This window comes from Scyliorhinus canicula, chromosome 22 (assembly GCF_902713615.1).
Source record: "Scyliorhinus canicula chromosome 22, sScyCan1.1, whole genome shotgun sequence".
Classification (NCBI taxonomy): domain Eukaryota; kingdom Metazoa; phylum Chordata; class Chondrichthyes; order Carcharhiniformes; family Scyliorhinidae; genus Scyliorhinus; species Scyliorhinus canicula.
Genome location: NC_052167.1, coordinates 22,132,512 through 22,158,007, shown reverse-complemented (window position 1 = coordinate 22,158,007; position 25,496 = coordinate 22,132,512). Strand labels below are relative to the sequence as shown.

Here is a 25,496-nt window from a genome sequence, read left to right as displayed (position 1 = left end):
TGAGTCAGAGCCTCCTCCTAACACTTCAGGTATGAAGAGTTTTCTAGATGGTCGACGCCCAAAGAGGAAGGCAGGAGATAGAATTCGACTCCCCCTCATGGCCAGAAAACATATTGAAATTCATTGGGTGGGTGCAATCTGACAAATCCTGATGGCGGGAATGGAGAATCCCGCTGCTGGCGTGAGCGGGCCGCCCAGGAAAACGTGGCTGGCGGACTGGAGAATCCCCTCCACGGGTATCTTCAGAGTACTTTCCCTTCGGCAGGTGCGCTTGACCGGGCTGCCCTGTTTCTCCACTGCCCTTGGCATTAGCTATTGAGCCCCTCTTGGTACCATTGCGATCGTCCAATGGGTGGAAGGGTATTTGCCGGGGCGGAGTGGAGCACCGAGTATCACTCTACGCAGATTTTTACATACAATTTACAGTGCAGAAGGAGGCCATTCGGCCCATCGAGTCTGTACCGGCTCCTGGAAAGAGCACCCTACCCAAGGTCAACACCTCCACCCCATCCCCATAACCCAGTAACCCCACCCAACACCAAGGGCAATTTTGGACACTAAGGGCAATTTAGCATGGCCAATCCACCTAACCTGCACATCTTTGGACTGTGGGAGGAAACCGGAGCACCCGGAAAAACCTACGCACACAGGGGGAGGACGTGCAGACTCCACACAGACAGTGACCCAGCCGGGAATCGAACCTGAGACCCTGGAGCTGTGAAGCATTTATGCTAACCACCATGCTACCCTGCTGCCCCTTTGTGCTATCCACAATGCTGCCCTGGCTGGGTAAGTCGCTCTGTTCAAAGGGCAATTAGGGATGGGCGACATAGGGCAGCACGGTGGCCTAGTGGTTAGCACAACCGCCTCACGGCGCTGAGGTCCCAGGTTCGATCCCAGCTCTGGGTCACTGTCCGTGTGGAGTTTGCACATTCTCCCCGTGTCTGCGTGGGTTTCACCCCCACAACCCAAAAATGTGCAGAGTAGGTGGATTGGCCACGCTAAATTGCCCCTTAATTGGAAAAAATAATTGGGTAATCTAAATTTATAAAAAAAAAGAAAAAAAAAAAAAAAAAAAGGGATGGGCGACATGTGCTGGCCTTGCCACTGATGTTAACATCCCGTGAAAGAATGACTTTGGTTTAAATTATGCTGGTTGGATTAGTGTCCACATTTCTGCAATAAGTCATTTGCAAAACCACACTATCTCACCAAAACCATCACAATCAGGTGGGCAAACAGGAGGGGATTGTTTCTTTCTGTTGAGATATGTCCCTTGAAGGTTGATTGCCTGCTGCAGTTCTATTAGTGCAGCTTAAAATGCATTTATTGACAGAGCAACAATTTTAATAAGTGTCCGCTGTGAGTGACCTAATTTAAAATCAGTGCAAATCACTTTAAACAGGCCGCTGTGCACCATACACCAGTTCCAATCACAGAGTTGTTACGGTGCAGAAGGAGGCCGTTTGGCCCACAGTGTCAGTACTAGCTCTCTAAACGGGCATTGTGCCTTATTGCCATCCCCCAGCATTTCCCCCGAACCGCTACACATTGTCTCTATTCAAATTATCATCTGAAGCCCTCGTGAACACCTCGATTCCAGCCCCCAAACCACTCGCGTGAAAATGCTTCGTTTGCAAATCACTTCAAATCTGCGCGCCTCTCGTTCTCGATCCCTTTACAAGAGGGAACTCTTTCTCCCCGTCTACTCTGTCCAGCCCGCTCATGATTTTGAACATCTCTATCAAATCTACTGGTGCAATCAGTCGGTTCCCCCAGTACGTTAAATATTTTTGCTGTGGGAAAGCAGTTTTTGAGCCCTCTGATGTCTGTGCATCTATCTACATCGGTAAGACCGCACCTGGAGTATTGGGCACAGTTTTGTTCCCTTATTTGAGGGAAGATGTAGTGGCCTTGGAGGCAGTTCAGAGGAGGTTCACTAGATTCCAGAGATGAGGGGTTTGTCGTATGAGGAGAGGTTGAACAGTTTAGGCCGATACTGTCTCGAGTTTAGAAGAATGAGGGGAGATCTAATTGAGGTGTACAAGATGCTAAAAGGTTTGGATAAAGTAGACATGGAGCTGATGCTTCCTCTTGTGGGACATTCTAAAACGAGAGGTCATAACCTTAGAATAAGAGGCAGCAAATTTAAAACAGATTTGAGGAAAAACTACTTCTCCCAAAGGGTTGTGAATCTGTGGAATTCGCTACCCCAGAGTGTGGTGGATGCTGGGACAGTGAGTAAATTTAAGGAGGAGTTAGGCAGATTTTTAATTGCTAATGGGTTGAAGGGTTATGGAGAACGGGCCGGACGGTGGAGTTGAGGCCAGGATGGGATCAGCCATGATCACATCGAGGGGGTTAGGCTCGGGAGGCTAAATTGCCGACACCCGCTCCTGGGTCATGTCTTCTAGGGAGGAGATGCTCTGGCTGATTTCGCAATCCAGCTCTTGGTCTGTAACATTGTAGGTAACAGATGAGAAACATATCGGCCATGATAGCATGGCGGAGCAGACCCAATGGGCCGAATGGCCTAATTCTGCTCCTATATCTTATGAACTTGTGAACACAAGTTAAAGAATCCATAGAATCCCTACAGTGCAGAAGAAGGCCCTTTGGCCCATCGAAGCTGCGCCGACCCTACCTTCATCGCCGAAGCAATTGCCCAAAACTCACAACGCCGACCTGTGGGGTTCTGAGCTGTTCTGTGGCCGGGGCCTGACTCAGGCAAATTGGTTTTCGAACAAGCGTAAGAAAAAAGCTCGGACGAAAATGGGTGTTGCACATAACCCGTCTTTTAAAAATCCCCTTGGTCCGTCACCGCTGGCCCGGAATATTCTTCCATCACCAGATCTGGATCATAACAACAATGCATCAGTGTGGGCGGGGGGGGCAGTGGGTGAGGGGGGGGGGGGGGGGGTCCTGATTAAAGAAACTTAGCAAAAAGCCGAAGGGAGACTCTGGCTGGGTGTGGGAGGGGGGAGGGGGGGGTCTAGAACATTGGTCACAGTCTCAGGATACGGGATAGGCCATTCAGGACTGAGATGAGGAGACACTTTTTCACTCAGAAGATGGTGGAATTCCCGGCCACAGGAGGCTGTGGAGGCTGAGTCACTGAGTCTGTTTAAAAAGGAAATAGATTTCTGAACTCTAAAATTGTCAAGTGCTATGGGGATAGGAGACCATGTTGAACAGCGGAACAAGTTCAAAGGGCCCCTATTTTCTACATATCGCCGAGATCGGAAACTCATTGTTGGGTGAAATGTTTTTGAAGGGGCTGGCTTAATCTCAGAGTGTTGCCGCGGGGGGGGGGGGGGGGGGGGGGGGGCGGGGAGACACGCAGTCATCAGCAGCAAGGAACAGGGTGAAGCTGGGCCTGGGTGAGGGGTTATACCAAACCTCCGCCTGTGAGGGACAAACCAACGGCTCCAGTCTAAAACAGAGCCGGACAGCTTCCTTCAGTCCCTGGCCAATAATAATCCCTTAGCCGTTACCAGTTTGATGTTTATGGGAGCTTGCTGTGCCCAAATTGGCTGCTGTGATCCTTAGATCCTAACAGATGCGACACTTCAAAAAGTACTTCATTGGATGTAAAGCAGGTTGAGGGTGGGGTGGGGGGTGAGGAGTAATGGGAGGCGGGGATAGGGGACAGTTGGGGGGGGGGGCGTATCCACTCTATCTCGGTGTTGGAACCAACAATTCTACGGACACGTGCTTGTAGGATTAGAATAGCGGTTTTAATATACTCACAACAGAGCCAGCCGGTTAGCCATTGAACTTTCGGTGAACTGGCCGGCTGACCATGTGGCACTGATCTTTATACAGCAGCTCCAGGGGGGAGGGGTCCTGGGCGGAACCAAGGGAGAAGCCCCGTACAATTCTCGAGCATTCCCAGAGCTACTCCCCCTGGTGGTCAGGTAATGCAACTGCACTTACAATATAGGCACATGAGATTATAATCCGGTGTGAATCACATTCACCACACTCGGTAACCTCCTCCAGTCACACAACCCCTCCTATTGGCACTCTCGAATTCTGGTCTCTTGAACACCCCTCGACTTAATCACTCCGGCATTGGCGGCCGTGCTTTCAGTTACCCCAGGCCGCAAGCTCTGGAGGGTCTCTCCCTACACCCATCTCTCTCTGCCCATCGACATCGCTTTGCTCCTGTACGAGTCATTCCTGTTTATCTCCTTTGTTCACATTTCTTTTCTTTTCTTTTTATTATTTTGGTCTGTGGATCCATAATCGGGATGGGCCTTGAAGCAGAGGACTCAAAGTTGAAACCGTCTGCTTGCCAGGACACTGTGTTCCCAGGTTTTGCTTTTGGAGAGGAGAAGCCAGACTCCACGGCACCGAGTGGATCTTGGGACCCGGTTGTGTGGGGAGTCGGTTCAATTGGTTAACCGGCATCCGATGGGTTGGCCAGGGACAGTGTTCTACCTGACAATGGTCAGTGGTTGGTTCCTGCATGTTGCTTTCTGAGACAACTTGGCAGAAGTATTTGAAAGGAACTCTGTCTGTCTCTCTCTCTCTCTCTCTCTCTCTCTCTCCCACTCGCTCTCTCTCTCTCTCTCGCTCTCACTCTCTCTCCAGTTTGCTGAAGTGAAAGAGCTGCTCTGTTGTTCTGAAAGCAGTGAGTGCCCGGCACATCCTTTGCTGTGAACCTGAAATGATGCCGAGCCTTCAGAGAGGGTAGACGGCCGTGCCGGAGAAAACCATCTCAAGCCTAGAAGGAAGAAGTACCAAAGCGAAAGCCTGAACTTCAGAAAGACTTTGACTGGAAGTCATCACAATGCACCAAAGATCTTTATCCTTTTATTAATATTTTCTTTCCATTTCCACTACTCTTTCCCCTCTGTTGTTTGTCTGTGTTGTGTGTAAGTGTGTACAGAGTGGGGCAAGTTAGAAAGGTGGGGGGGGGGGGGGGGGTTTGGAAAGGGGTAGCAGATAGTCAGTTACTGTCTGTTTAATTATAATTCTGTACATAATAAACGGTTACTTGTGTTGTAAAGTTACAAACCTGGTGTCTGTAGTTTATTGGGGGTCAGCCAAAGACCTTGGGTATTTTAAATAAAATCTAATTTCATCTGAATTGTGACTCCGGGTCAAGTGGGGCCGGAATTGACCTTGCACTAACACAGAGTGTCGTGATACTCCTTTAAGACACTCTGTAAAACAGGGGTGGGCAAACTTTTCCGTGCAGGGCCACATTCAGAAATTCACAATTTCAAAGGGCCGCATAGTGTATTAAGTAAAATAATTAATATTTAAAATAGCCAAAATAAAAGGTCTTTAAAGAAAAAAAACCACATTTATTTGAAAAACAAAATAACTCGGTAAGTAACAGAACAATGTCAATGAAAATGATGCATCTGACTGCAGTCATTTACCAGTTTGTTGAAATCAGGTGTCAAGTTGCTTGTGCTGATCCTTAACACTGACAGAAGCACAGCCCAGCCGAGTCAACGATAAAAATGCGCGTAGTGGGGTGGATGAGTGGGGCTGCCTTATTGGTCGGTTTAGTTGGGTGTGCGACCAATAGGAGTCCAGGTTACAAACAATAATAAGGCTTATTGTTTGTAACCTGGACTCCTATTGGTCGCACACCCAACTAAACCGACCAATGAGATAGCCCCACACATCCACCCCACTACGCGCGTTTTTATGCGGCCCGCCAATGAGGTGCCCGGAATCATAACCGGCATTTTTGAAAAGCCGCCGGGGAAAAGCGGCTTTTCCCCGGCGGCTTTTCAAAAATGCCGGTTATGATTCCGGGCACCTCATTGGCGGGCCGCATAAAAACCTTTGTCGGGCCGCATGCGGCCCGCGGGCCGTAGTTTGCCCACCCCTGCTGTAAAACATAACGCTATGACCAAGGTTTTGATCATCTGATCGAATATCTCTTTAAGTGGCTCGGTGTCAAACCGGATTTGGGGGGGGGGGGGTTGGGGAGTGCTATAGAAAGACCAATTTCTACCAATTAGCCTCTGCGCTGCAAGACTCACGCTGTGACCCCCCCCCCTGTGGAAGGGAAAAGAGCTAGCCAGTTTTATGGGGATATTTTGTGGTCACTATCGCGGCTCCCACGGGCGAGCAGTGAGGCAATTGGCGAGCACGAGTTGTGCTGAAATGAAAACAGAAAATGCTGGATTCACCCAAGGCAGCGAATGTGGAAATAGAAACAGAGTTAACATTTCGAGTTCGGACCTGCTGAGCTTTTTTCCAGAACCTCCTATTTTTATCCCCGGATTTCCAGCGTCTGCTTCGAGTCCATTGACCCCTTGCCCATTGACCCTGACCCTGGACTCAGGAGAGGGCCGGGGTGTCGGCAGGGGGGGGGGGGAGGGGGAGGTAGGGTGAGAGCGAGAGATACCGAGCTGAGAAAATGTTACAACTTGATACTCGAGTGATGTGAAATGTGCAATGTGTGTGTGGGGGGGTGGAGAGAGGGTTGGAGGAGTTGATGTGTTTGCAGCACTGGCTGTGATTCCTTTCAATACAATGCCTGGCAAATGGGCAACGCGGTGGCGCAGTGGGTTAGCACTGCTGCCTCACGGCGCCGAGCACCCGGGTTCGACCCCGGCCCCGGGTCACTGTCTGCGCGTAGTCTGCACATTCTCCCCGTGTCTGCGTGGGTCTCACCTCCCACAGACCCAAAAAGGTGTGCAGTGTTCGGTGGATAGGCCATGTCAAAATTGCTCCTTAATTGGAAGGGGGTGAGGGGGAGGGGGAGGGGGGGGGGGGGGTGAGGGGGGAGAATTGGGTGCTCTGAATGTAAAAAGAAATGCCTGGCAAATCATTTAAACCCATCCCCTTTAATAAATGTTTTGGAGTTAGAAGCAAGTGTCTGGTTAGTGATAATGTTCTGTGTTAGATTGGGAAAGTCTGCTGCAATATTGCATTGGGAGAGAGAGAGAGAGGGAGGGAGGACTGATCGTTACAACAGATACACTTCCTCCTGACTCGGGGCTGGCTGTGCTGTGGGTGTGTGCTCGTTTTTACAGTGATTCACTGATCCCTGAGCAGCTACAGAGGACGGGCACCCAGCTCAGGCAGGCTGTGTCTGGAGGGGGCTGCCGGCTATCTTTTGGGAGGGGGTGCTCCTCTGGTCCTTCCTCCTCCGATGCTTCTCTCCGAGGCTGTGCTGGAGTTGTACCCCAACTGCTGTTGGAGCTGACGTTGCTGGCAGTCACGATGGGCTGCTGGCTGCTCCTGCCCCTGCTCACCAGCGTAGTGTCCATCGCAGGAACCTGGACAGTGTAAGCAGCAATTCTTTGTCCTTTTTTTCTTTGAACCTGACCCAGCTCCCTCTTCCTACTGGAACTGTCACTCTTGACAGCTCGCTCCAGCTGCGAAACTTCACTCTGAAGCTGGCTTCTGCTCTGAACTTCACAAGTGTCCGCCTCACTCAAACTCTTGTCCCAGAGAGGAGGGGAGGGGAAACCTCTGTAGAATCATCAACTTTCATTCATCCCTCCTTCTCAATGACAATACAGACTTTAATATTCCAGACTGAAGAGAATAAGATGAGCTGTTGAATTCTGAGATTGAGAGTTATGTATTCATCTGCATGTTGCCGCTCCTCGCCAATTAAAAGCCCCCCCCCCCCCCCCCCCCCACCCCCCCCAATCCTGGTCTGATTTAAAAGAGTTGCTGACCTTTTGATCCTGAAAGTAATTCCTTCTTGATTTTCCCTTCATCTCGTCTCCCAAATGGGGGTCGGGCCTCTCGTGGCGAAGTAGAGTTTCCCCCTTCAGCCCCCAAGCCACCGGCCACCGTTCCAACAAGGTCTCTCGTGCTGGCACGCCGGCGTGCGGTCGACAGTCCGACTTTTCACCCCCTCCGCCGGGAGATGAGTGGGAGCGGCCGGATTCTCTTCAGAAACCCATCCTCGCCGATTCAAGCACGCCCGGGGTTGGAATTGGCTGCGGCCTGCTGCTGTGGGCTACATCGAAGGCCTTGGTTGTAGCCAATGTTTCAGGGTGGGGGTGGCTACCCTGGCACAAATCATTTCAGAGTGTTGTGAAAAGACCAACGGGGGGAGGGGGGAGGGGGGTGTCCAAGCCATACCCCATCCGATTCGAAGCATTTGGTGGGAGCAATGTGCGGGTTGTCGAACAAATCCCTTTTTCTCCTGGGATAACAACAAAAAACAAAAAAACCCCTCCGCTATCTGCGCTGATTGTATTGTGACCATGTTACAGACTGACGCCAGCACTGAAGGCCCACGGCTCCAGCAGATAGCAAAGTTTGAAACAAGTGACCTTATTGTCTCCTGTCGCGAGCTGGGGTTGGGGGGGAAGTGTTCCTGTTGTTTTGGTTTGAGAGCTGGAGTCTGTATTTACAGTCAATCAGCTAGTTTGTGCTCAGTGCTGTTTGGTTGAGCTGGGCGAGGGGTGGCGAGTGCGGCCAACATGGCTTACAGAGGGATGTGGGGGAGGGGGACATTCGGGGGAGGGGGGGGCGTCACGCAGCTCGTCTGGTTTCCTGAGGCGGGACCCCACGAGACGTTGCGTTGACCGCTGACCTCCGTCCGTGTCGTTTTTTTCCCTCAAGTGATTTGCACATGAGGCGGGGGGGGGGGGGGGGGGGGGGGGGAGTGAAGCGAGGTGTGTGCTGATCGCTCACAACATTGTGAGGGGGGGGGCGGCGCAGTGGGTTAGCACTGCTGCCTCACGCCGCCGAGGACCAGGGTTCGATCCCGGCTCTGGGGTCACTGTCCGTGTGGAGTTTGCACATTCCCCCCGTGTGTTCGTGGGTTTCACCAAAAGATGTGCAGGGTAGGTGGATTGGCCACGTTAAATTGCCCCTCAATTGGGAAAAAATAATTGAGTACTGTAAATTTATTGAAAAAAGAACATTGACTGTGAGAGTCTGTGTCCAAAGTGTAAATGTTTATTTTGTTTTTACCATTTGAAGTTGATGACAGTTCTATTAATATATAAGTGATGAAGCATTTTCCATAACTCTTTATCAAATATTTGGTGTGTACTAAATGTATTTAATCTTAATCATGGGGTTGTGGTTAGTGAACAATCCTGATTTCACTCTTGTGGTCCAGTGTGATGAAGGAGGTTCACTCATGCCGCCCATTTACTGGTCTCCGTTGCCCACCACTGACTTACAGTGTGCGATATAGCCGAGATACAATAGCCTCTTCCATCTATTGATGACGTACAGTTGATGCCACTGGTAAACTGGAGCGCACAGCCCGACCCACTACACCCCACACAATGGGCACATGCCAGCTCGCAGGGGACAGGGCGCTGACTCAGCGAAGAAATCGGTGCTACGAACCTGAGGTCAGACCCCATTTGGAGTATTGTCAGCAGTTTCGGGCCCCGAATCGAAGGAAGGATGTGCTGGCCTTGGAAAGGGTCCAGAGGAGGTTCACAAGAATGATCCCGGGAATGAAGGGCTTGTCGTACGGGGAGCGGTTGAGGACTCTGGGTCTGTACTCGATGGAGTTTAGAAGGATGATGGGGGATCTCATTGAAACTTACGGAATAGTGAGAGGCCTGGATAGAGTGGACGTGGAGAGGATGTTTCCACTTGTAGGAAAAACTAGAACCAGAGGCCACCATCTCAGACTGAAGGGATAATCTTTTAAAACAGAGATGAGGAATTTCTTCAGCCAGAGGGTGGTGAATCTGTGGAACACTTTGCCGCAGAAGGCTGTGGAGGTCAAGTGATTGAATGTCTTTAAGACAGAGATAGATAGGTTCTTGATTAATAAGGGGATCAGGGGTTATGGGGAGAAGGCAGGAGAATGGGGATGAGAAAATATCAGCCATGATTGAATGGCGGAGCTGACTCGATGGGCCGAGTGGCCTAATTCTGCTCCTATGTTGGGCCCACAATTGTTCACAATTTACATAGATGATTTGGAGTCGGGGACCAAGTGCAATGTGTCCAAGTTTGCAGACGACACTAAGATGAGTGGTAAAGCAAAAAGTGCAGAGGATACTGGAAGTCTGCAGAGGGATTTGGATAGGTTAAATGAATGGGCTAGGGTCTGGCAGATGGAATACAATGTTGACAAATGTGAGGTTATCCATTTTGGTAGGAATAACAGCAAATGGGATTATTATTTAAACGATAAAATATTAAAGCATGCTGCTGTGCAGAGAGACCTGGGTGGGCTAGTGCATGAGTCACAGAACGTTGGTTTAAAGGTGCAACAGGTGATTAAGAAGGCGAATGGAATTTTGTCCTTCATTGCTCGAGGAATGGAGTTTAAGACTAGGGAGGTTATGTTGCAATTGTATAAGGTGTTAGTGAGGCCACACCTGGAGTATTGTGTTCAGTTTTGGTCTCCTTACTTGAGAAAGGACGTACTGGCACTGGAGGGTGTGCAGAGGAGATTCACTAGGTTAATCCCAGAGCTGAAGGGGTTGGATTATGAGGAGAGGTTGAGTAGACTGGGACTATACTCATTGGAATTTAGAAGGATGAGGGGGGATCTTATGGAAACATTTAAAATTATGAAGGGAATAGATAGGATAGATGCGGGCAGGTTGTTTCCACTGGCGGGTGAAAGCAGAACTAGGGGGCACAGCCTCAAAATAAGGGGAAGTAGATTTAGGACTGAGTTTAGGAGGAACTTCTTCACCCAAAGGGTTGTGAATCTATGGAATTCCTTGCCCAGTGAAGCAGTTGAGGCTGTTTTTAAGGTAAAGATAGATAGTTTTTTGAAGAATAAAGGGATTAAGAGTTATGGTGTTCGGGCCGGAAAGTGGAGCTGAGTCCACAAAAGATCAGCCATGATCTAATTGAATGGCGGAGCAGGCTCGAGGGGCCAGATGGCCTACTCCTGCTCCTAGTTCTTATGTTCTTATGTCTTATGGGCCTGAGGAAACATCCTACAAATCCCAAAACATAGCATTTTTACCAAATAAGTTGGGGAGAGGTAGTTTTTGCCAGATAAGAGTTTTCAAAAAGACAGTGTCCCTTTAAGATTGAGTTGGCCAGGATGTAAATGAGCTCCTCGAGGGGTGTGCCGTCAGAGATTGGGCTCCTGGAGAAGGGAAGGTCGTGAGAGTGCTGTGAGGTGACTCACTGGGCGGGAGAGCCGTAGGTAGAGTTGGAAAGCTGGTTATGCAACACCATCCACTCTTGATTTTGATGGAGAGTATAACCGGTAACAAAACAGGTGTTGCAACCAATGCCGCCCACTGCCTGAGAGGTGTGGTTTTAACCTTACTTTTTAGGACACTACGGGCAATTTATCATGGCCAATCCACCTAACCCGCACATCTTTGGACTGTGGGAGGAAACCGGAGCACCCGGAGGAAACCCACGCACACACGGGGAGGACGTGCAGACTCCGCACAGACAGTGACCCAGCCGGGAACCGAACCTGGGACCCTGGAGCTGTGAAGCATTTATGCTAACCACCATACTACCGTGCTGCCCCAAAATCGTTTCGACGCCTGGAAAATATAATTTGGAGCGAGTGAATTTTCCGATCCTGCGACCCTCTTGCTGTCTAGAAGGTCAAGAGCAGCATACGGGTGGGATGGTGGCACGGTGGTTAACACTGCTGCCTCACGGTGCCAGGGGCCTGGCTTCAGTTCCGGCCTTGTGTGACTGCGTTTGCACGTTCTCCCCGTGTCTGCGTGGGCTTCCTCCGGGTGCCCCCAAAGATGTGCAGGTTAGGTGGATTGGCCAGGCTAAATCACCCTTTAGTGTCCAACGATGTGCAGGTTAGGTGGGCTGATGGGGTTAGAGTGGGGGAGTGGGCCTGTGTGCGGTGCTCTTTCGGGGGCCGGTGCACACTCGATGGGCCAAGTGGCCTCCTTCTGGACTGTAGAAAGTCTGTGAAAAAGCACCATCACCAGGATCACGTTCGCCTCCATGCCGCTCACCATCCTGACTGGGAAATATATCGGACGTTCCTTCACTGTCCCTGGGTCAAAACCCTGGAACTCCCTCCCTAACAGCACTGGGGGTGGACCCACAGCGGCTCAAGAAGGCAGCTCACCGTCGCCTTCTCGAGGGCAATTAGGGATGGGCAACAAATGCTGACTTTTCCCATTGACGAACACCTCCCACAAAACAAACAAGTTCAAGAGATCGCCCCAGACCTTGTGAGCAAAAAGTCCCTTTCAAAGTAATCAGAATGTGCTGAAACAGGGATTAATTCATTTGATCACATGATCTGGGTGTAGGTCCACAGATTCTTCCAGTCTCTTCACTCCAGTTCCTCTGATTCAGGGCGTGAAGACCTGTGAGTAGCTCAATAAGCTATGGGTTGGGCCCTGGGCCCTAGGCCCGTGCCCAGCCAACTGACCATCGCCATGGTGACATGGTGTTACGGTTGACGTCAATGCCCCTGGGTGAGCCAGAGTAAGAAAGAAAATCAGTCTGCCCGCCTGATCGGAGGGAGATGGAGGCAAAACACACGTCCGTGATGGTACCTCAGGTCTCCTGGTCACAGTCCAATGGCAAACAGTGGCGGAGGCCTGAGAAGTAGGCCGTGCATTAAGACCAGAAGACCATAAAACATAGGAGCAGAATTAGGCCACTCGGCCCATCAAGTCTGCTCCGCCATTCAATTATGGCTGATATTTTCTCATCCCCATTCTCCTGCCTTCTCCCCATAACCCCTGACCCCCTTATTAATCAAGAGCCTATCTATCTCTGTCTTAAAGACACTCAGTGATTTGGCCTCCACAGCTTTCTACGACAAAGAGTTCCACAGATTCACCACCCTCTGGCTGAAGAAATTCTTCCTCATCTCAGTTTTAAATGATCGTCCCTTTAGTCTGAGATGGTGTGCTCTGGTTCTAGTTTTTCCTACAAGTAGAAACATCCTCTCCACGTCCACTCTATCCAGGCCTCGCATTATCCTGTAAGTTTCAATAAGACCCCCCCTCATCCTTTTAAACTTCAACGAGTACAAACCCAGAGTCCTCACACGACAAGTTCTTCATTCCAGGGATCATTCTTGTGAACCTCCTCTGGACCCTTTCCAAGGCCCAGCACATCCTTCCTTAGATACGGGGCCGAAAACTGCTCACAATACGCCAAATGTGGCCTGACCACAGCCTTATCCAGCCCCAGAAGTACATCCCTGCTCTTGTATTCTAGCCCTCTTGACATGAATGCTAATATTGCATTTGCCTTCCTAACTGCCGACTGAACCTGCACGTTAACCTTAAGAGAATCGTGGCCAAGGACTCCCAAGTCACTTTGTGCTTCATGGGCAGCACGGTAGCATTGTGGATAGCACAATCGCTTCACAGCTCCAGGGTCCCAGGTTTGATTCCGGCTTGGGTCACTGTCTGTGCGGAGTCTGCACATCCTTCCCGTGTGTGCGTGGGTTTCCTCCGGGTACTCCGGTTTCCTCCTACAGTCCAAAGATGTGGAGGTTAGATGGATTGGCCAAGATAAATTGCCCTTAGTGTCCAAAATTGCCCTTAGTGTTGGGTGGGGTTACTGGGTTATGGAGATAGGCTGGAGGTGTTGACCTTGGGTGGGGTGCTCTTTCCAAGACCCGGTGCACACTTGATGGGCCGAATGGCCTCCTTCTGCACTGTAAATTCTATGAGATTCTGATTTCCTAAGCATTTTCCCATTTCGAAAATAGTCTATGCCTAAATTCCTCTTTCCAAAGTGCAAAACCTCACACTTTTCCACATTGTATTTCATTTGCCACTTCATTGCCCATTGGTTGTCATGGCAGGCAATGTCACGAGGACAATAGGACAGGGAACATTTATTCCACAAGAGGATGGAAAACAAAATTGACACTGCTGGACCAGCTTTAGCATTCAGAGCCACGGGTTATCGAACAGAACGATAATTCTAACGCGGTTCCAAACCTTGTGAGACCCACCGGACACAATTTTGAGGCGATCGGCAAAGGCGTCATGAGGAGAGATGAGAATTTTGTTTCACGCAGTGAGTTGTTAGGATGGGGTAAAACAAACTGATAAACGTAAGACGCAAACTTTGAAAAATTCAGCTTGTACCTACAACAACCAAAGGCGGGTAAATGGAGCTGTATTCTAGTATATGGAGCATAATGCGGGAAAGTGGGGAACTGTCCAATTTGAACAAAGAACAATACAGTAAGAAGTCTTACAACACCAGGTTAAAGTCCAACATGTTTGTTTCAAATACTAGCTTTCGGAGCGCTGCTCCTTCACCTGAGGAAGGAGCAGTGCTCCGAAAGCTAGTGTTTGAAACAAACCTGTTGGACTTTAACCTGGTGCTGTAAGACTTCTTACTGTGCTCACCCCAGTCCAACGCCGGCATCTCCACATCAAAGAACAATACAGCACAGGAACAGGCCCTTCGGCCCTCCAAGACTGTACCGGTCATGATACCAACTTTTGCCAAAACCCTCAGCACTTTGTTGTGCCCTATCCCTCTATACCCATCCTGTCTGTTTATTTGCCAAGATGCCTTTTCAACGGCAATTTTTGACAGGAAGGATAAAAAAGAAGCATGTTATCCAAATGAGATTGCAAAGCTCTGAGGTGCAGAGGGATCTGGGTGCCCTAGTGCATGAATTAGGACTGAGTTTAGGAGGAACTTTTTCACCCAAAGGGTTGTGAATCTATGGAATTCCTTGCCCAGTGAAGCAGTAGAGGCTCCTTCATTAAATGTTTTTAAGGTAAAGATAGATAGTTTTTTGAAGAATAAAGGGATTAAGGGTTATGGTTTTCGGGCCGGAAAGTGGAGCTGAGTCCACAAAAGATCAGCCATGATCTCATTGAATGGTGGAGCAGGCTCGAGGGGCCAGATGGCCTACTCCTGCTCCTAGTTCTTATGTTCTTATGAATCACAAAAGGCTGGTATGTGGGTACAGCAAGAACTTTGGAAAGCTAATAGAATCTTACTTTTTATTGTGAGGGGAATTGATTTTCTTAAATTTAGAGTACCCAATTCCCCCCCCCCCCCCCCCCCCCCAATAAAGGGGCAATTTAGCGTGGCCAATCCACCTACCCTGCACATCTTCGGGTTGTGGGGGTAAAACCAGAATGTGCAAACTCCACATGGACAGTGACCCGGGGTAGAACCCGGGTCCTCGGCACCGTGAGGTAGCAGTGCTAACCACTGCCCTACCCTGCCGCCCTAGCGAGGGGAATTGATTCCAAAGGTTGGGAGGTTATACCTCAGTTGTACAGAGCATTGGTGAGACCAATCTGGAGTCCTGTGTACGGCACTGGTCACCTTATTTAAGGAAGGATGTAAATGTGTTGGAAGCAGTTCAGAGAAGGTTTACCGGACTAATACCTGGAATGGCTGGGTTGTTTTGTGAGGAAAGGTTGGAAAGTTGTATCCACTGGCGTTTCGAAGAGTAAGAGGTGACTTGATCGAAACCTTTAAGACCCTGAGGGGGTATTGACAGGGGGGATGTGGAGAGGATGTTTCCTCTTGAGGGAGAATCTAGAACTAGGGGGTCACTATTGAAAAATAAGGGGTCGCTCAGTTTTAGAGAGAGATGAGAATTTTTTTTTTTAATAAACAATTTTAATGAGGAATATTTGGCATTACAAATAGCAACAGTATAAAAACAAGGTACAAAGAATAGTAAACGTAGTGCAATCACCGACTCCCATCCCAAGACCCGCCTAATTGACCCCCTATTCTACCCTAACCTCCCCACCCCCCTGCTGACGATTAATTCTCCGCGAATAAGTCGACGAACGGTTGCCACCTCCGGGCGAACCCTAACACTGACCCTCTCAACTCGAACTTAATCTTCTCCAGGCCGAGAAAGCTCGCTATGTCGGTTCGCCAGGTCTCCGACTTCGGGGGCTTTGAGTCCCTCCAAGCTAATAGTATCCGTCTCCGGGCTACCAGGGAAGCAAAGGCCAGAACATCTGCCTCTTTCTCCTCCTGGATTCCCAGGTCTTCTGACACTCCGAAAATCGCTACCACTGGACTCAGCGCCACCCTTGTTTTCAATAGAGAGATGAGAATTTTAGCTTTGACAAAGAGTCATTGGACTCGAAACGTTAGCTCTTTTCTCTCCCCACAGATTTCATAGAATTTACAGTGCAGAAGGAGGCCATTCAGCCCATCGAGTATGCACCGGCTCTTGGAAAGAGCACCCTACCCAAGGTCAACAACTCCACCCTATCCCCATAACCCAGTAACCCCATAACCCAGTAACCCCAGCCAACACTAAGGGCAATTTTGGACACTAAGGGCAATTTTTCATTGGTCAATCCACCTAACCTGCACATCTTTGGACTGTGGGAGGAAACCGGAGCACCCGGAGGAAACCCACGCACACACGGGGAGGATGTGCAGACTCCGCACAGACAGTGACCCAAGCCACAATCGAACCTGGGACCCTGGAGCTGTGAAGCGATTGTGCTAGCCACAATGCTACCGTGTTGCCCCCTGCTGAGATTTTCCAGCATTTTCTGTGAGGAGAATTATTTTCTCTCAGAGGGGCCGTGGCTCTCTGGAACTCTCTTCCTCAAAAGGCAGAGGAAGCAGAATCTTTGATTATTTTTAAGGCAGAGTAGGAGAGATTCTGAAGAGGAAGGTTATCGGGAGTGGGGGTTGTGGTTACAATCAGATCGGCCGTGGTCTTATTGAATGGGAGGGCCAGGCTTGAGGGGCCGAGTGGCCTCCTCCTGCTCCTGACCCGCATGGACATATGTTCGTGTGTCGGCACAGATGTGATCTGGAGTGCCCAGCCTGAAAGGGTGGTGGAAGCAGATTCAGTATTGACTTTCAGAAAGGACATTGAGCGAACCTTAAGGGGGGAATGATTAACAGGGCTGTGGAGAAAGAGCAGGAGGCGAATGGGACTCATTGGATAGCTCCTTCTGGCACAATGGGCCAAATGGCTTCCACCTCTGTATGCGAAATAGTGTAATGCTCGGCCTCAATACATAATAAATGACCGGCAACTATTTCTCCCTCTCCCTCAAAGGGTTGTGGAATGTTGGTGGACCTGTCAAGGCTGAGGGCAACAGGCCATTCTGCACAGCGTCGATAAACAGCCCCGACAGAACCTGAATCTTGACATTCCAGCAGCTGTGGAATTAAAATATTTCCTCAATTCCACTATCGAACACCGATTTGCATCAAGAAGTGATGCTGGGAACTGGCTCCAGGAAGGCATTCGCGACCTCGTTCCAGTCACGTGTGTTCCCCGAGTAACACACTCACCCGGTTTCACTCATCACGTTCCCTGCTTTCAGTTAAAGTAGAGAAACATTTCCATCCGGAAGTAGGGGTTGCCAACCGCGATTATCTGTACACCTGGAGGCTTCACCCCATGACTTGCCTCCACGCCCCAGCCATTAGTCGGCCAACACATCCACCCTTGTGACGCACGGCCTTCCTACGCCCAATTGGAAATCAAAGTGACTCATTAACCAATTGGATGATGGGTGACCTTTATCAGCCCAAACAGTCTTTTAATCACCCCCCCCACCATTTTCAATATTTATAATATTTATATCGGTAGAGAGAACGTAGCACGGTAGCACAGTGGTTAGCACTATGGCTTCACAGCTCCAGGGTCACAGGTTCGATTCCCCGCTGGGTCACTGTCTGTGTGGAGTCTTCACATTCACATTACAGTATGTAATGGAACCTACGAGGGAACAAGCGGTCCTAGATCTTGTCCTGTGTAATGAGACAGGATTGATTCATGATCTCATAGTTAGGGATCCTCTTGGAAGGAGCGATCACAATATGGTGGAATTTAAAATACAGATGGAGGGTGAGAAAGTAAAATCAAATACTAGTGTTTTGTGTTTAAACAAAGGAGATTACAAGGGGATGAGAGAAGAACTAGCTAAGGTAGACTGGGAGCTAAGACTTTATGGTGGAACAGTTGAGGAACAGTGGAGAACCTTCCAAGCGATTTTTCACAGTGCTCAGCAAAGGTTTATACCAACAAAAAGGAAGGACGGAAGAAAGAGGGAAAATCGACCGTGGATATCTAAGGAAATAAGGGAGAGTATCAAATTGAAGGAAAAAGCATATAAAGTGGCAAAAATTGCTGGGAGATTAGAGGACTGGGAAATCTTTAGGGGGCAATAGAAAGCTACTAAAAAAGCTATAAAGAAGAGTAAGATAGAGTATGAGAGTAAACTTGCTCAGAATATAAAAACAGACAGTAAAAGTTTTTACAAATATATAAGACAAAAAAGAGTGGCTAAGGTAAATATTGGTCCTTTAGAGGATGAGAAGGGAGTTTTAATAATGGGAAATGAGGAAATGGCTGAGGAACTGAACAGGTTTTTTGGGTCGGTCTTCACAGTGGAAGACACAAATAACATGCCAGCGACTAATAGAAATGAGGCTATGACAGGTGAGGACCTTGAGAGGATTGTTATCACTAAGGAGGGAGTGATGGGCAAGCTAATGGGGCTAAAGGTAGACAAGTCTCCTGGCCCTGATGGAATGCATCCCAGAGTGCTAAAAGAGATGGCTAGGGAAATTGCAGATGCACTAGTGATAATTTACCGAAATTCACTAGACTCTGGGGTGGTCCCGGTGGATTGGAAATTAGCAAACGTGACGCCACTGTTTAAAAAAGGAGGTAGGCAGAAAGCAGGAAATTATAGGCCAGTGAGTTTAACTTCGGTAATAGGGAAGATGCTGGAATCTATCATCAAGGAAGAAATTGCGAGGCATCTGGATAGAAATTGTCCCATTGGGCAGACGTAGCATGGGTTCGTAAAAGGCAGGTCATGCCTAACTAATTTAGTGGAATTTTTTGAGGACATTACCAGTGCAGTAGATAACGGGGAGCCGATGGATGTGGTATATCTGGATTTCCAGAAAGCCTTTGACAAGGTGCCACACAAAAGGTTGCTGCATAAGATAAAGATGCATGGCATTAAGGGTAAAGTAGTAGCATGGATAGAGGATTGGTTAATTAATAGAAAGAAAGAGTTGGGATAAATGGGTGTTTCTCTGGTTGGCAATCAGTAGCTAGTGGTGTCCCTCAGGGATCCGTGTTGGGCCCACAATTGTTCACAATTTACATTGATGATTTGGAGTTGGGGACCAAGGGCAATGTGTCCAAGTTTGCAGATGACACTAAGATGAGTGGTAAAGCGAAAAGTGCAGAGGATACTGGAAGTCTGCAGAGGGATTTGGATAGGTTAAGTGAATGGGCTCGGGTCTGGCAGATGGAATACAATGTTGACAAATGTGAGGTTATCCATTTTGGTAGGAATAACAGCAAACGGGATTATTATTTAAACGATAAAATATTAAAGCATGCCGCTGTTCAGAGAGACTTGGGTGTGCTAGTGCATGAGTCACAGAAGGTTGGTTTACAAGTGCAACAGGTGATTAAGAAGGCAAATGGAATTTTGTCCTTCATTGCTAGAGGGATGGAGTTTAAGACTAGGGAGGTTATGTTGCAATTGTATAAGGTGTTAGTGCGGCCACACCTGGAGTATTGTGTTCAGTTTTGGTCTCCTTACTTGAGAAAGGACGTACTGGCGCTGGAGGGTGTGCAGAGGAGATTCACTAGGTTAATCCCAGAGCTGAAGGGGTTGGATTATGAGGAGAGGTTGAGTAGACTGGGACTGTACTCGTTGGAATTTAGAAGGATGAGGGGGGATCTTATAGAAACATATAAAATTATGAAGGGAATAGATAGGATAGATGCGGGCAGGTTGTTTCCACTGGCGGGTGAAAGCAGAACTAGGGGGCATAGCCTCAAAATAAGGGGAAGTAGATTTAGGACTGAGTTTAGGAGGAACTTCTTCACCCAAAGGGTTGTGAATCTATGGAATTCCTTGCCCAGTGAAGCAGTTGAGGCTCCTTCATTACATGTTTTTAAGGTAAAGACAGATAGTTTTTTGAAGAATAAAGGGATTAAGGGTTATGGTGTTCGGGCCGGAAAGTGGAGCTGAGTCCACAAAAGATCAGCCATGATCTAATTGAATGGCGGAGCAGGCTCGAGGGGCCAGATGGCCTACTCCTGCTCCTAGTTCTTATGTTCTTATGTTCTCCCCGTGTCTGCGTGCGTTTCCTCCGGGTGCTCCGGTTCCTCCCACAGGTCCCGATTGACGTGCTTGTTAGGTGAATTGGACATTCTGAATTCTTCCTCAGTGTACCCGAACAGGCGCCGGAGTGTGGCGACTAGGGGCTTTTCACAGTAACTTCTTGCAGTGTTAATGTAAGCCTACTTGTGACAATAAAGATTATTATTATTGTCCGATAAAAAGACAGAAAGACCAATCTTTTTTAATGTTCTGATCACCTTTCTCCAGCACTGCACACAGCGGGGTCCTGGAGTTCCATCGTCAATTCCTGGAGTCTCCAGGCCAATCCTGGTGGGTTCGCAACCCTAAAAGTCAGGGTTACTAGTCTCAAGGCTGGAAGTAAATGTTTTTACATTCTCGCGTTTAAAACTGTGGCCTTGCAGTCCTTCCCCTGTTTCTATTGCTCATTCCTCCTTGCATTTCCACCTGAGCCCTTATCATAGAGGAATCGTAGAATGGCCACAGTGCAAAAGAAGGCCATTCGGCCTATCAAGTCTGCACGGACCCGCCGAAAGAGCACGCTACCTAGGCCCACCCCCCGCCCTGGTCCCCTTAACCCTGCACATTGATCACGGCCAATCCACCTAACCTGCACATCTTTGGACTGTGGGAGGAAACCGGAGCACCCGGAGGAAACCCACGCAGACACGGGGAGAAAGTGCAAACGCCACACAAGGCTGGAATTGAACCGGGTCCCTGGTGCTGTGAGGCAGCAGTGCTAGCCACTGTGCACTCAGTCAGAGGCATTGTTGCTGGGATCTGGAAAGTGGCCCCAATGGTGGACGTGTAGACACAAACACAGTGAGTAACGCGGTGTAAATATTGATAGCGGTGTGAGCTTTGACTCAGTTTTAAAAAGAAAACCGGGTGGCCCGGTGGCGTAGTGGTTAGCACTGCTGCCTCACGGAGCCGCGGACCCGGGTTCGATCCTGGCCCCGGGTCACTGTCCGTGTGGAGTTTGCACATTCCCCCCGTGTCTGCGTGGGTTTCACCCCACAATCCAAAGATGTGCAGGGTAGGTGGATTGGCCACGCTAAATTGTTCCGTAATTGAGAAAAAACAATTGGGCACTGTAAATTTTTTAAAAATTAAAATAAAACCTTGGGCGTGGGGTGATGTGGTGGCGTTGAAGTGGACTTCCTCCACTGGGAAACTAGACCATTTTTATAAAAAACGAACCTGACAGTCCATGGGGTCTGCCCCTTTCAGAGGTAACCACTTTGTTTTGTTTGAATATCTCTGGCAGAGGGAGGGGGAAAAGGTTGGCGGTGCCAATCGTTTCTCCATTCCCCTCCCCCTGCTTTCCTTCATTACACCCAACGCAGAGCCGATGGGCTGAGTGGCCCCTTTCCGTGGCTGTAAACCTTCTGGCTGCCTGATGTTTTGTTTCTGGAGCCATTCTCTAATCCGAATGACTTTGCTGAGCAAGGTCTGAGTCAGAAGGTTCATTTCTCATGTTGCGAAGACACTGGCCCCTTTTATCTGCCGGATAAGGACGTGCTCACAGCAAGCGGTCCAATTCGTCCCGCTGAATTTTTGTCCTGTTTGTCCTCGGTCTTCTTCTGAGTGAGACCTGCAAAAGCCCGGGGTGAGAAAGATGCAGACTGTGGGCGGGATTCCCCCATTGCCGACGCCGAAATGGCATTTGGCGATTGGCCGGAGAATCCGATTTTACGGCAAAATCGGCACATCAGCTTAAATGACCAGCCCTCGCTCCTGGAGTGGGACTTGAACCCACAACCTTCAAGAGTCAAGAGCAAGGCTCTTGCCCATTGAGCCACGGCAGGGACGCGCATGATTAAGTCAGAGAATCCATTGTTGGTTCAATCCCTTTGGCCTATCAGAGGCATTGTTGCTGGGATCTGGAAAGTGGCCCCAATGGTGGACGTCTCGGCACAAACGCAGTGAGTAACGCGGTGTAAATATTGACAGCGGTGTGAGCTCTGACGCAGTTTTAGAAAGAAAACCGGGTGGCCCGGTGGCATAGTGGTTAGCACTGCTGCTTCACGGCGTCAGGTGACAGATTCCTCGGTCTCCATCCGAGTGAGACCTGCAAAGGCCCAGGGTGAGAAAGGTGCAGAGTGTGGGCGGGATTCCCCCATTGCCGACGCTGAAATCACGTTCGCCGATTTGCCGGAGAATCCGTTTTTACGCCGAAATCGGGGGTGGTGCCGTTTTTCGGATGCTTCACCCCCTCACCAACGGCGTCATTGCTGAGTACGCTGCACGCCGTTGAAGGCCCCCCCCCCCGATGCTCTGCCCCGGATGGGCCAACTTCCCGACGGCGTGGGGAGCGTGCGCTCACAGTTTCCGGGGACCTCGCAAGGCGGCTGCGGACGAGGTCACCACCGTGCGCATGCGCGTCCACGGACCCGGCAATTCTCCATCCGTATCTACAGGTCAAGCCAGGCTTTACGTGCTGCGGCTGCTACCCCCCCCCCCCCTCCCCCCCACCGGGCGAAACATCGATGCGGGGGCGCCACCGACTTTTTGGTCGTAAGAATAGATACATGCTCCGGACATAGCCTCAAAATCGGAGACTCCAGCCCTGTGTGTCTCGATTAACACTGTAAAACCTGAGCTGTGGTCGCCAGCACTTCCCCCCAACCCCCTCCCCAGGATTGCCCTGGAGCCTCATAAGTTACATAGAATTTACAGTGCAGAAGGAGGCCATTCGGCCCATCGAATCTGCACCCGCTCCTGGAACGAGCATCCTACTCAAGGTCAACACCTCGAACCTATCCCCATAACCCAGTATCCCCACCCAACACTAAGGGCAATTTTGGACACTAAGGGCAATTTATCATGGCCAATCCACCTAACCTGCACATCTTTGGACTGTGGGAAGAAACCGGAGCACCCGGAGGAAACCCACGCACACACTGGGAGGATGTGCAGACTCCGCATCTTCAGTGACCCAAGCTGGAATCGAACCTGGGACCCTGGAGCTGCGAAGCAATTGTGCTAACCACTATGCTACCGTGCTGCCCGTTCACAAGATATAGGAGCGGAATTAGGCCATTTGGCCCATCTACTCTGCCATTCTATCATGGCTGATCTTATCCTGACCTTAACTCCACCGTCTTGCCTGTTCACCCTTTAACCCATTACCAATTAAAAATCTGTCTAACGCTATCATGAAATTTACAGTGCAGAAGGGGGCCGTTCAGCCCATCGGGTCTGCACCAGCCCTTGGAAAGAGCACCCTACTTAAGATGACACCTCCACCCTATCCCCGTAACCCAGTAACCCCTCCTAACCTTTTTGGACACTAAGGGCAATTTATCACGGCCAATGCACCTAACCTGCACATCTTTGGACTGTGGGAGGAAACCGGAGCATCCGGAGGAAACCCACCCAGACACGGGGAGAAAGTGCAAACTCCACACAGTGACCCAAACCAGGAATCGAACCTGGGCCCCTGGAGTTGTGAAGCAACAGTATTAACCAGTGTGCTACCGTGCCGTCCTTAAATTTACTCACTGACCCATCATCCACTGGACTCCGGGGTAGTGACGTCCACAGAGTCACAACCACTTTGGGAGAAGTAAGTAGTTTCTCCTCAACTCCGTTTAAAATTTGCTATGTCGTTTCCGAAGACTGTGGCCTCTCGATCTGGAATGTCCCACAAAAGGAATCATCGGCTCTATATCTACTTTATCCATACCTTTTATCATCTTGTATACCTCAATTTGATCTCCCCTCATTCTTCTAAACTCTTGAGAGGATCGGCCTAAACTGCTCAATCAATCTGTCTGACAGAGGGCTGCATTTGGGCAGCACGGTAACATGGTGGTTAGCATAAATGCTTCACAGCTCCAGGGTCCCAGGTTCGATTCCTGGCTGGGTCACTGTCTGTGCGGAGTCTGCACGTCCCCCCCGTGTGTGCGTGTGTTTCCTCCGGGTGCTCCGGTTTCCTCCCACAGTCCAAAGATGTGCGGGTTAGGTGGATTGGCCATGCTAAATTGCCCGGTGTCCTAAAAAGTAAGGTTAAGGGGGGGGTTGTTGGGTTACGGGTATAGGGTGGATACGTGGGTTTGAGTAGGGTGATCATGGCTCGGCACAACATCGAGGGCCGAAGGGCCTGTTCTGTGCTGTACTGTTTTATGTTCTTTTCTTGCTATTTATATTAGTCACCTTATGACGTGTATTTATTGCCATTTAAGAGTTTTAATTAATTGTCTACAGCAGAAAACATCAGAGGGCAGATTTTTGTCTCAGCTCCTCCCATCCACAAGTATTCCTTCTGCCACGTCCCATGGTAAAATGTGACAAAACTGATTCCGACTTGCCAGTGCTTTTCCGGCCATTATTGAGCCTGTGCCAGTGAGGTGGGCCGAAGGGCCTCTTTCTGTACTGTAAAACCCGATGACCCTTTGGATAAGGAGGAGAACGGGGTTATGTGATTGACAAGGGCGAGACCATCATGCTACCATAGTGGGTGGGTTCATGGAAGTATGGCCTGGAATAAACAGAGCAATTTTGCTGGGAAACAGCACACGGAATTCCGATTTGTCATGGAATCATAGAATCACTACAATGCAGAAGGAGGCCATTTGGCCCATCACCGATCCTTTGAATGTGCACTCTGCCCATTTACTAACCCCGCCCCATCCCCGTAATACCATAACCCAACCTGCGCATCACTGGGCATTAAGAGGCAATTTATATCACGGCCAGTCCACCTTACCCACAACCCAGTAACCCCACCCAACACAAAGGGCAATTTTGGACACTAAGGGCAATTTATCATGTCCAATCCACCTAACCTGCACATCTTTGGACTGTGGGAGGAAACCGGAGAAGCCGGAGGAAACCCACGCACACACGGGGAGGACGTGCAGATTCCGCACTGACAGTGTCACCCGAGGTCGGAATCGAACCCGCGTCCTTGGCGCAGTGAGGCAGCGGTGCTAACCCCTGCGCCATCTGAATAATATAAAATAAATCCAGTGAGTCTACAATCAGGGAGAGAGGTAGAGAAAATACAGCAGAAAAGGGAGAGAGAGAAAACAAGAGAGACGATGAACGAGTTGAGAGTCTGACGCAGATGAGAGGGGAGAACGCAACAGAGATGAAGGACAGAAAAGGAGGGAGGAAGAGAAAGAAAGAGAGAAATAAAGTTGGGAGATTAGTGAGAGATGGAACAGGAAATAAAAATAGTGGGAGGGGTGGCTACCCGGCCCGGGGGTAGAATAAATTAAAAGATTGACACTCCCTCCAGCCAGGAGATGATTGGATGGTTCCAAAATGTGGTTTTCCACTCGCTTGAGCTCCCAGTTTCTGTTTTGTTTGACAACACATTGCTGCACTATTTTAAATATTTGAACCCCCAGGATGTTGATAGTCGGGGATTCAGCAATGCCGTTGAATGTCAAGGGGAGAAGGCTCGATTCTCTTTTTTCCAATTCATTCATCGTTGAGGGGCATTTAAGAGTCACATGTAGGACAGGCCGGGTAAAGAATATTAGTGAACCAGGTAATCATTAAACTTTTAATTCCAGA

The 25,496-nt window shown here is 49.5% G+C and overlaps 1 protein-coding gene across 1 annotated transcript in view; it reads left to right on the top strand.

The window, feature by feature from the left end:
• Positions 1–6,993: 6,993 nt before the first annotated feature.
• si:dkey-228d14.5 (uncharacterized protein LOC796266 homolog) overlaps positions 6,994–25,496 on the top strand; it is a 44,575-nt gene continuing 26,072 nt past the window's right edge. Inside the window, exon 1 of the mRNA XM_038783081.1 lies at positions 6,994–7,262. Coding sequence (XP_038639009.1) covers positions 7,198–7,262 — 65 coding nt within the window. The 5' untranslated portion in view covers positions 6,994–7,197. The remainder of the gene's footprint in view (positions 7,263–25,496) is intronic.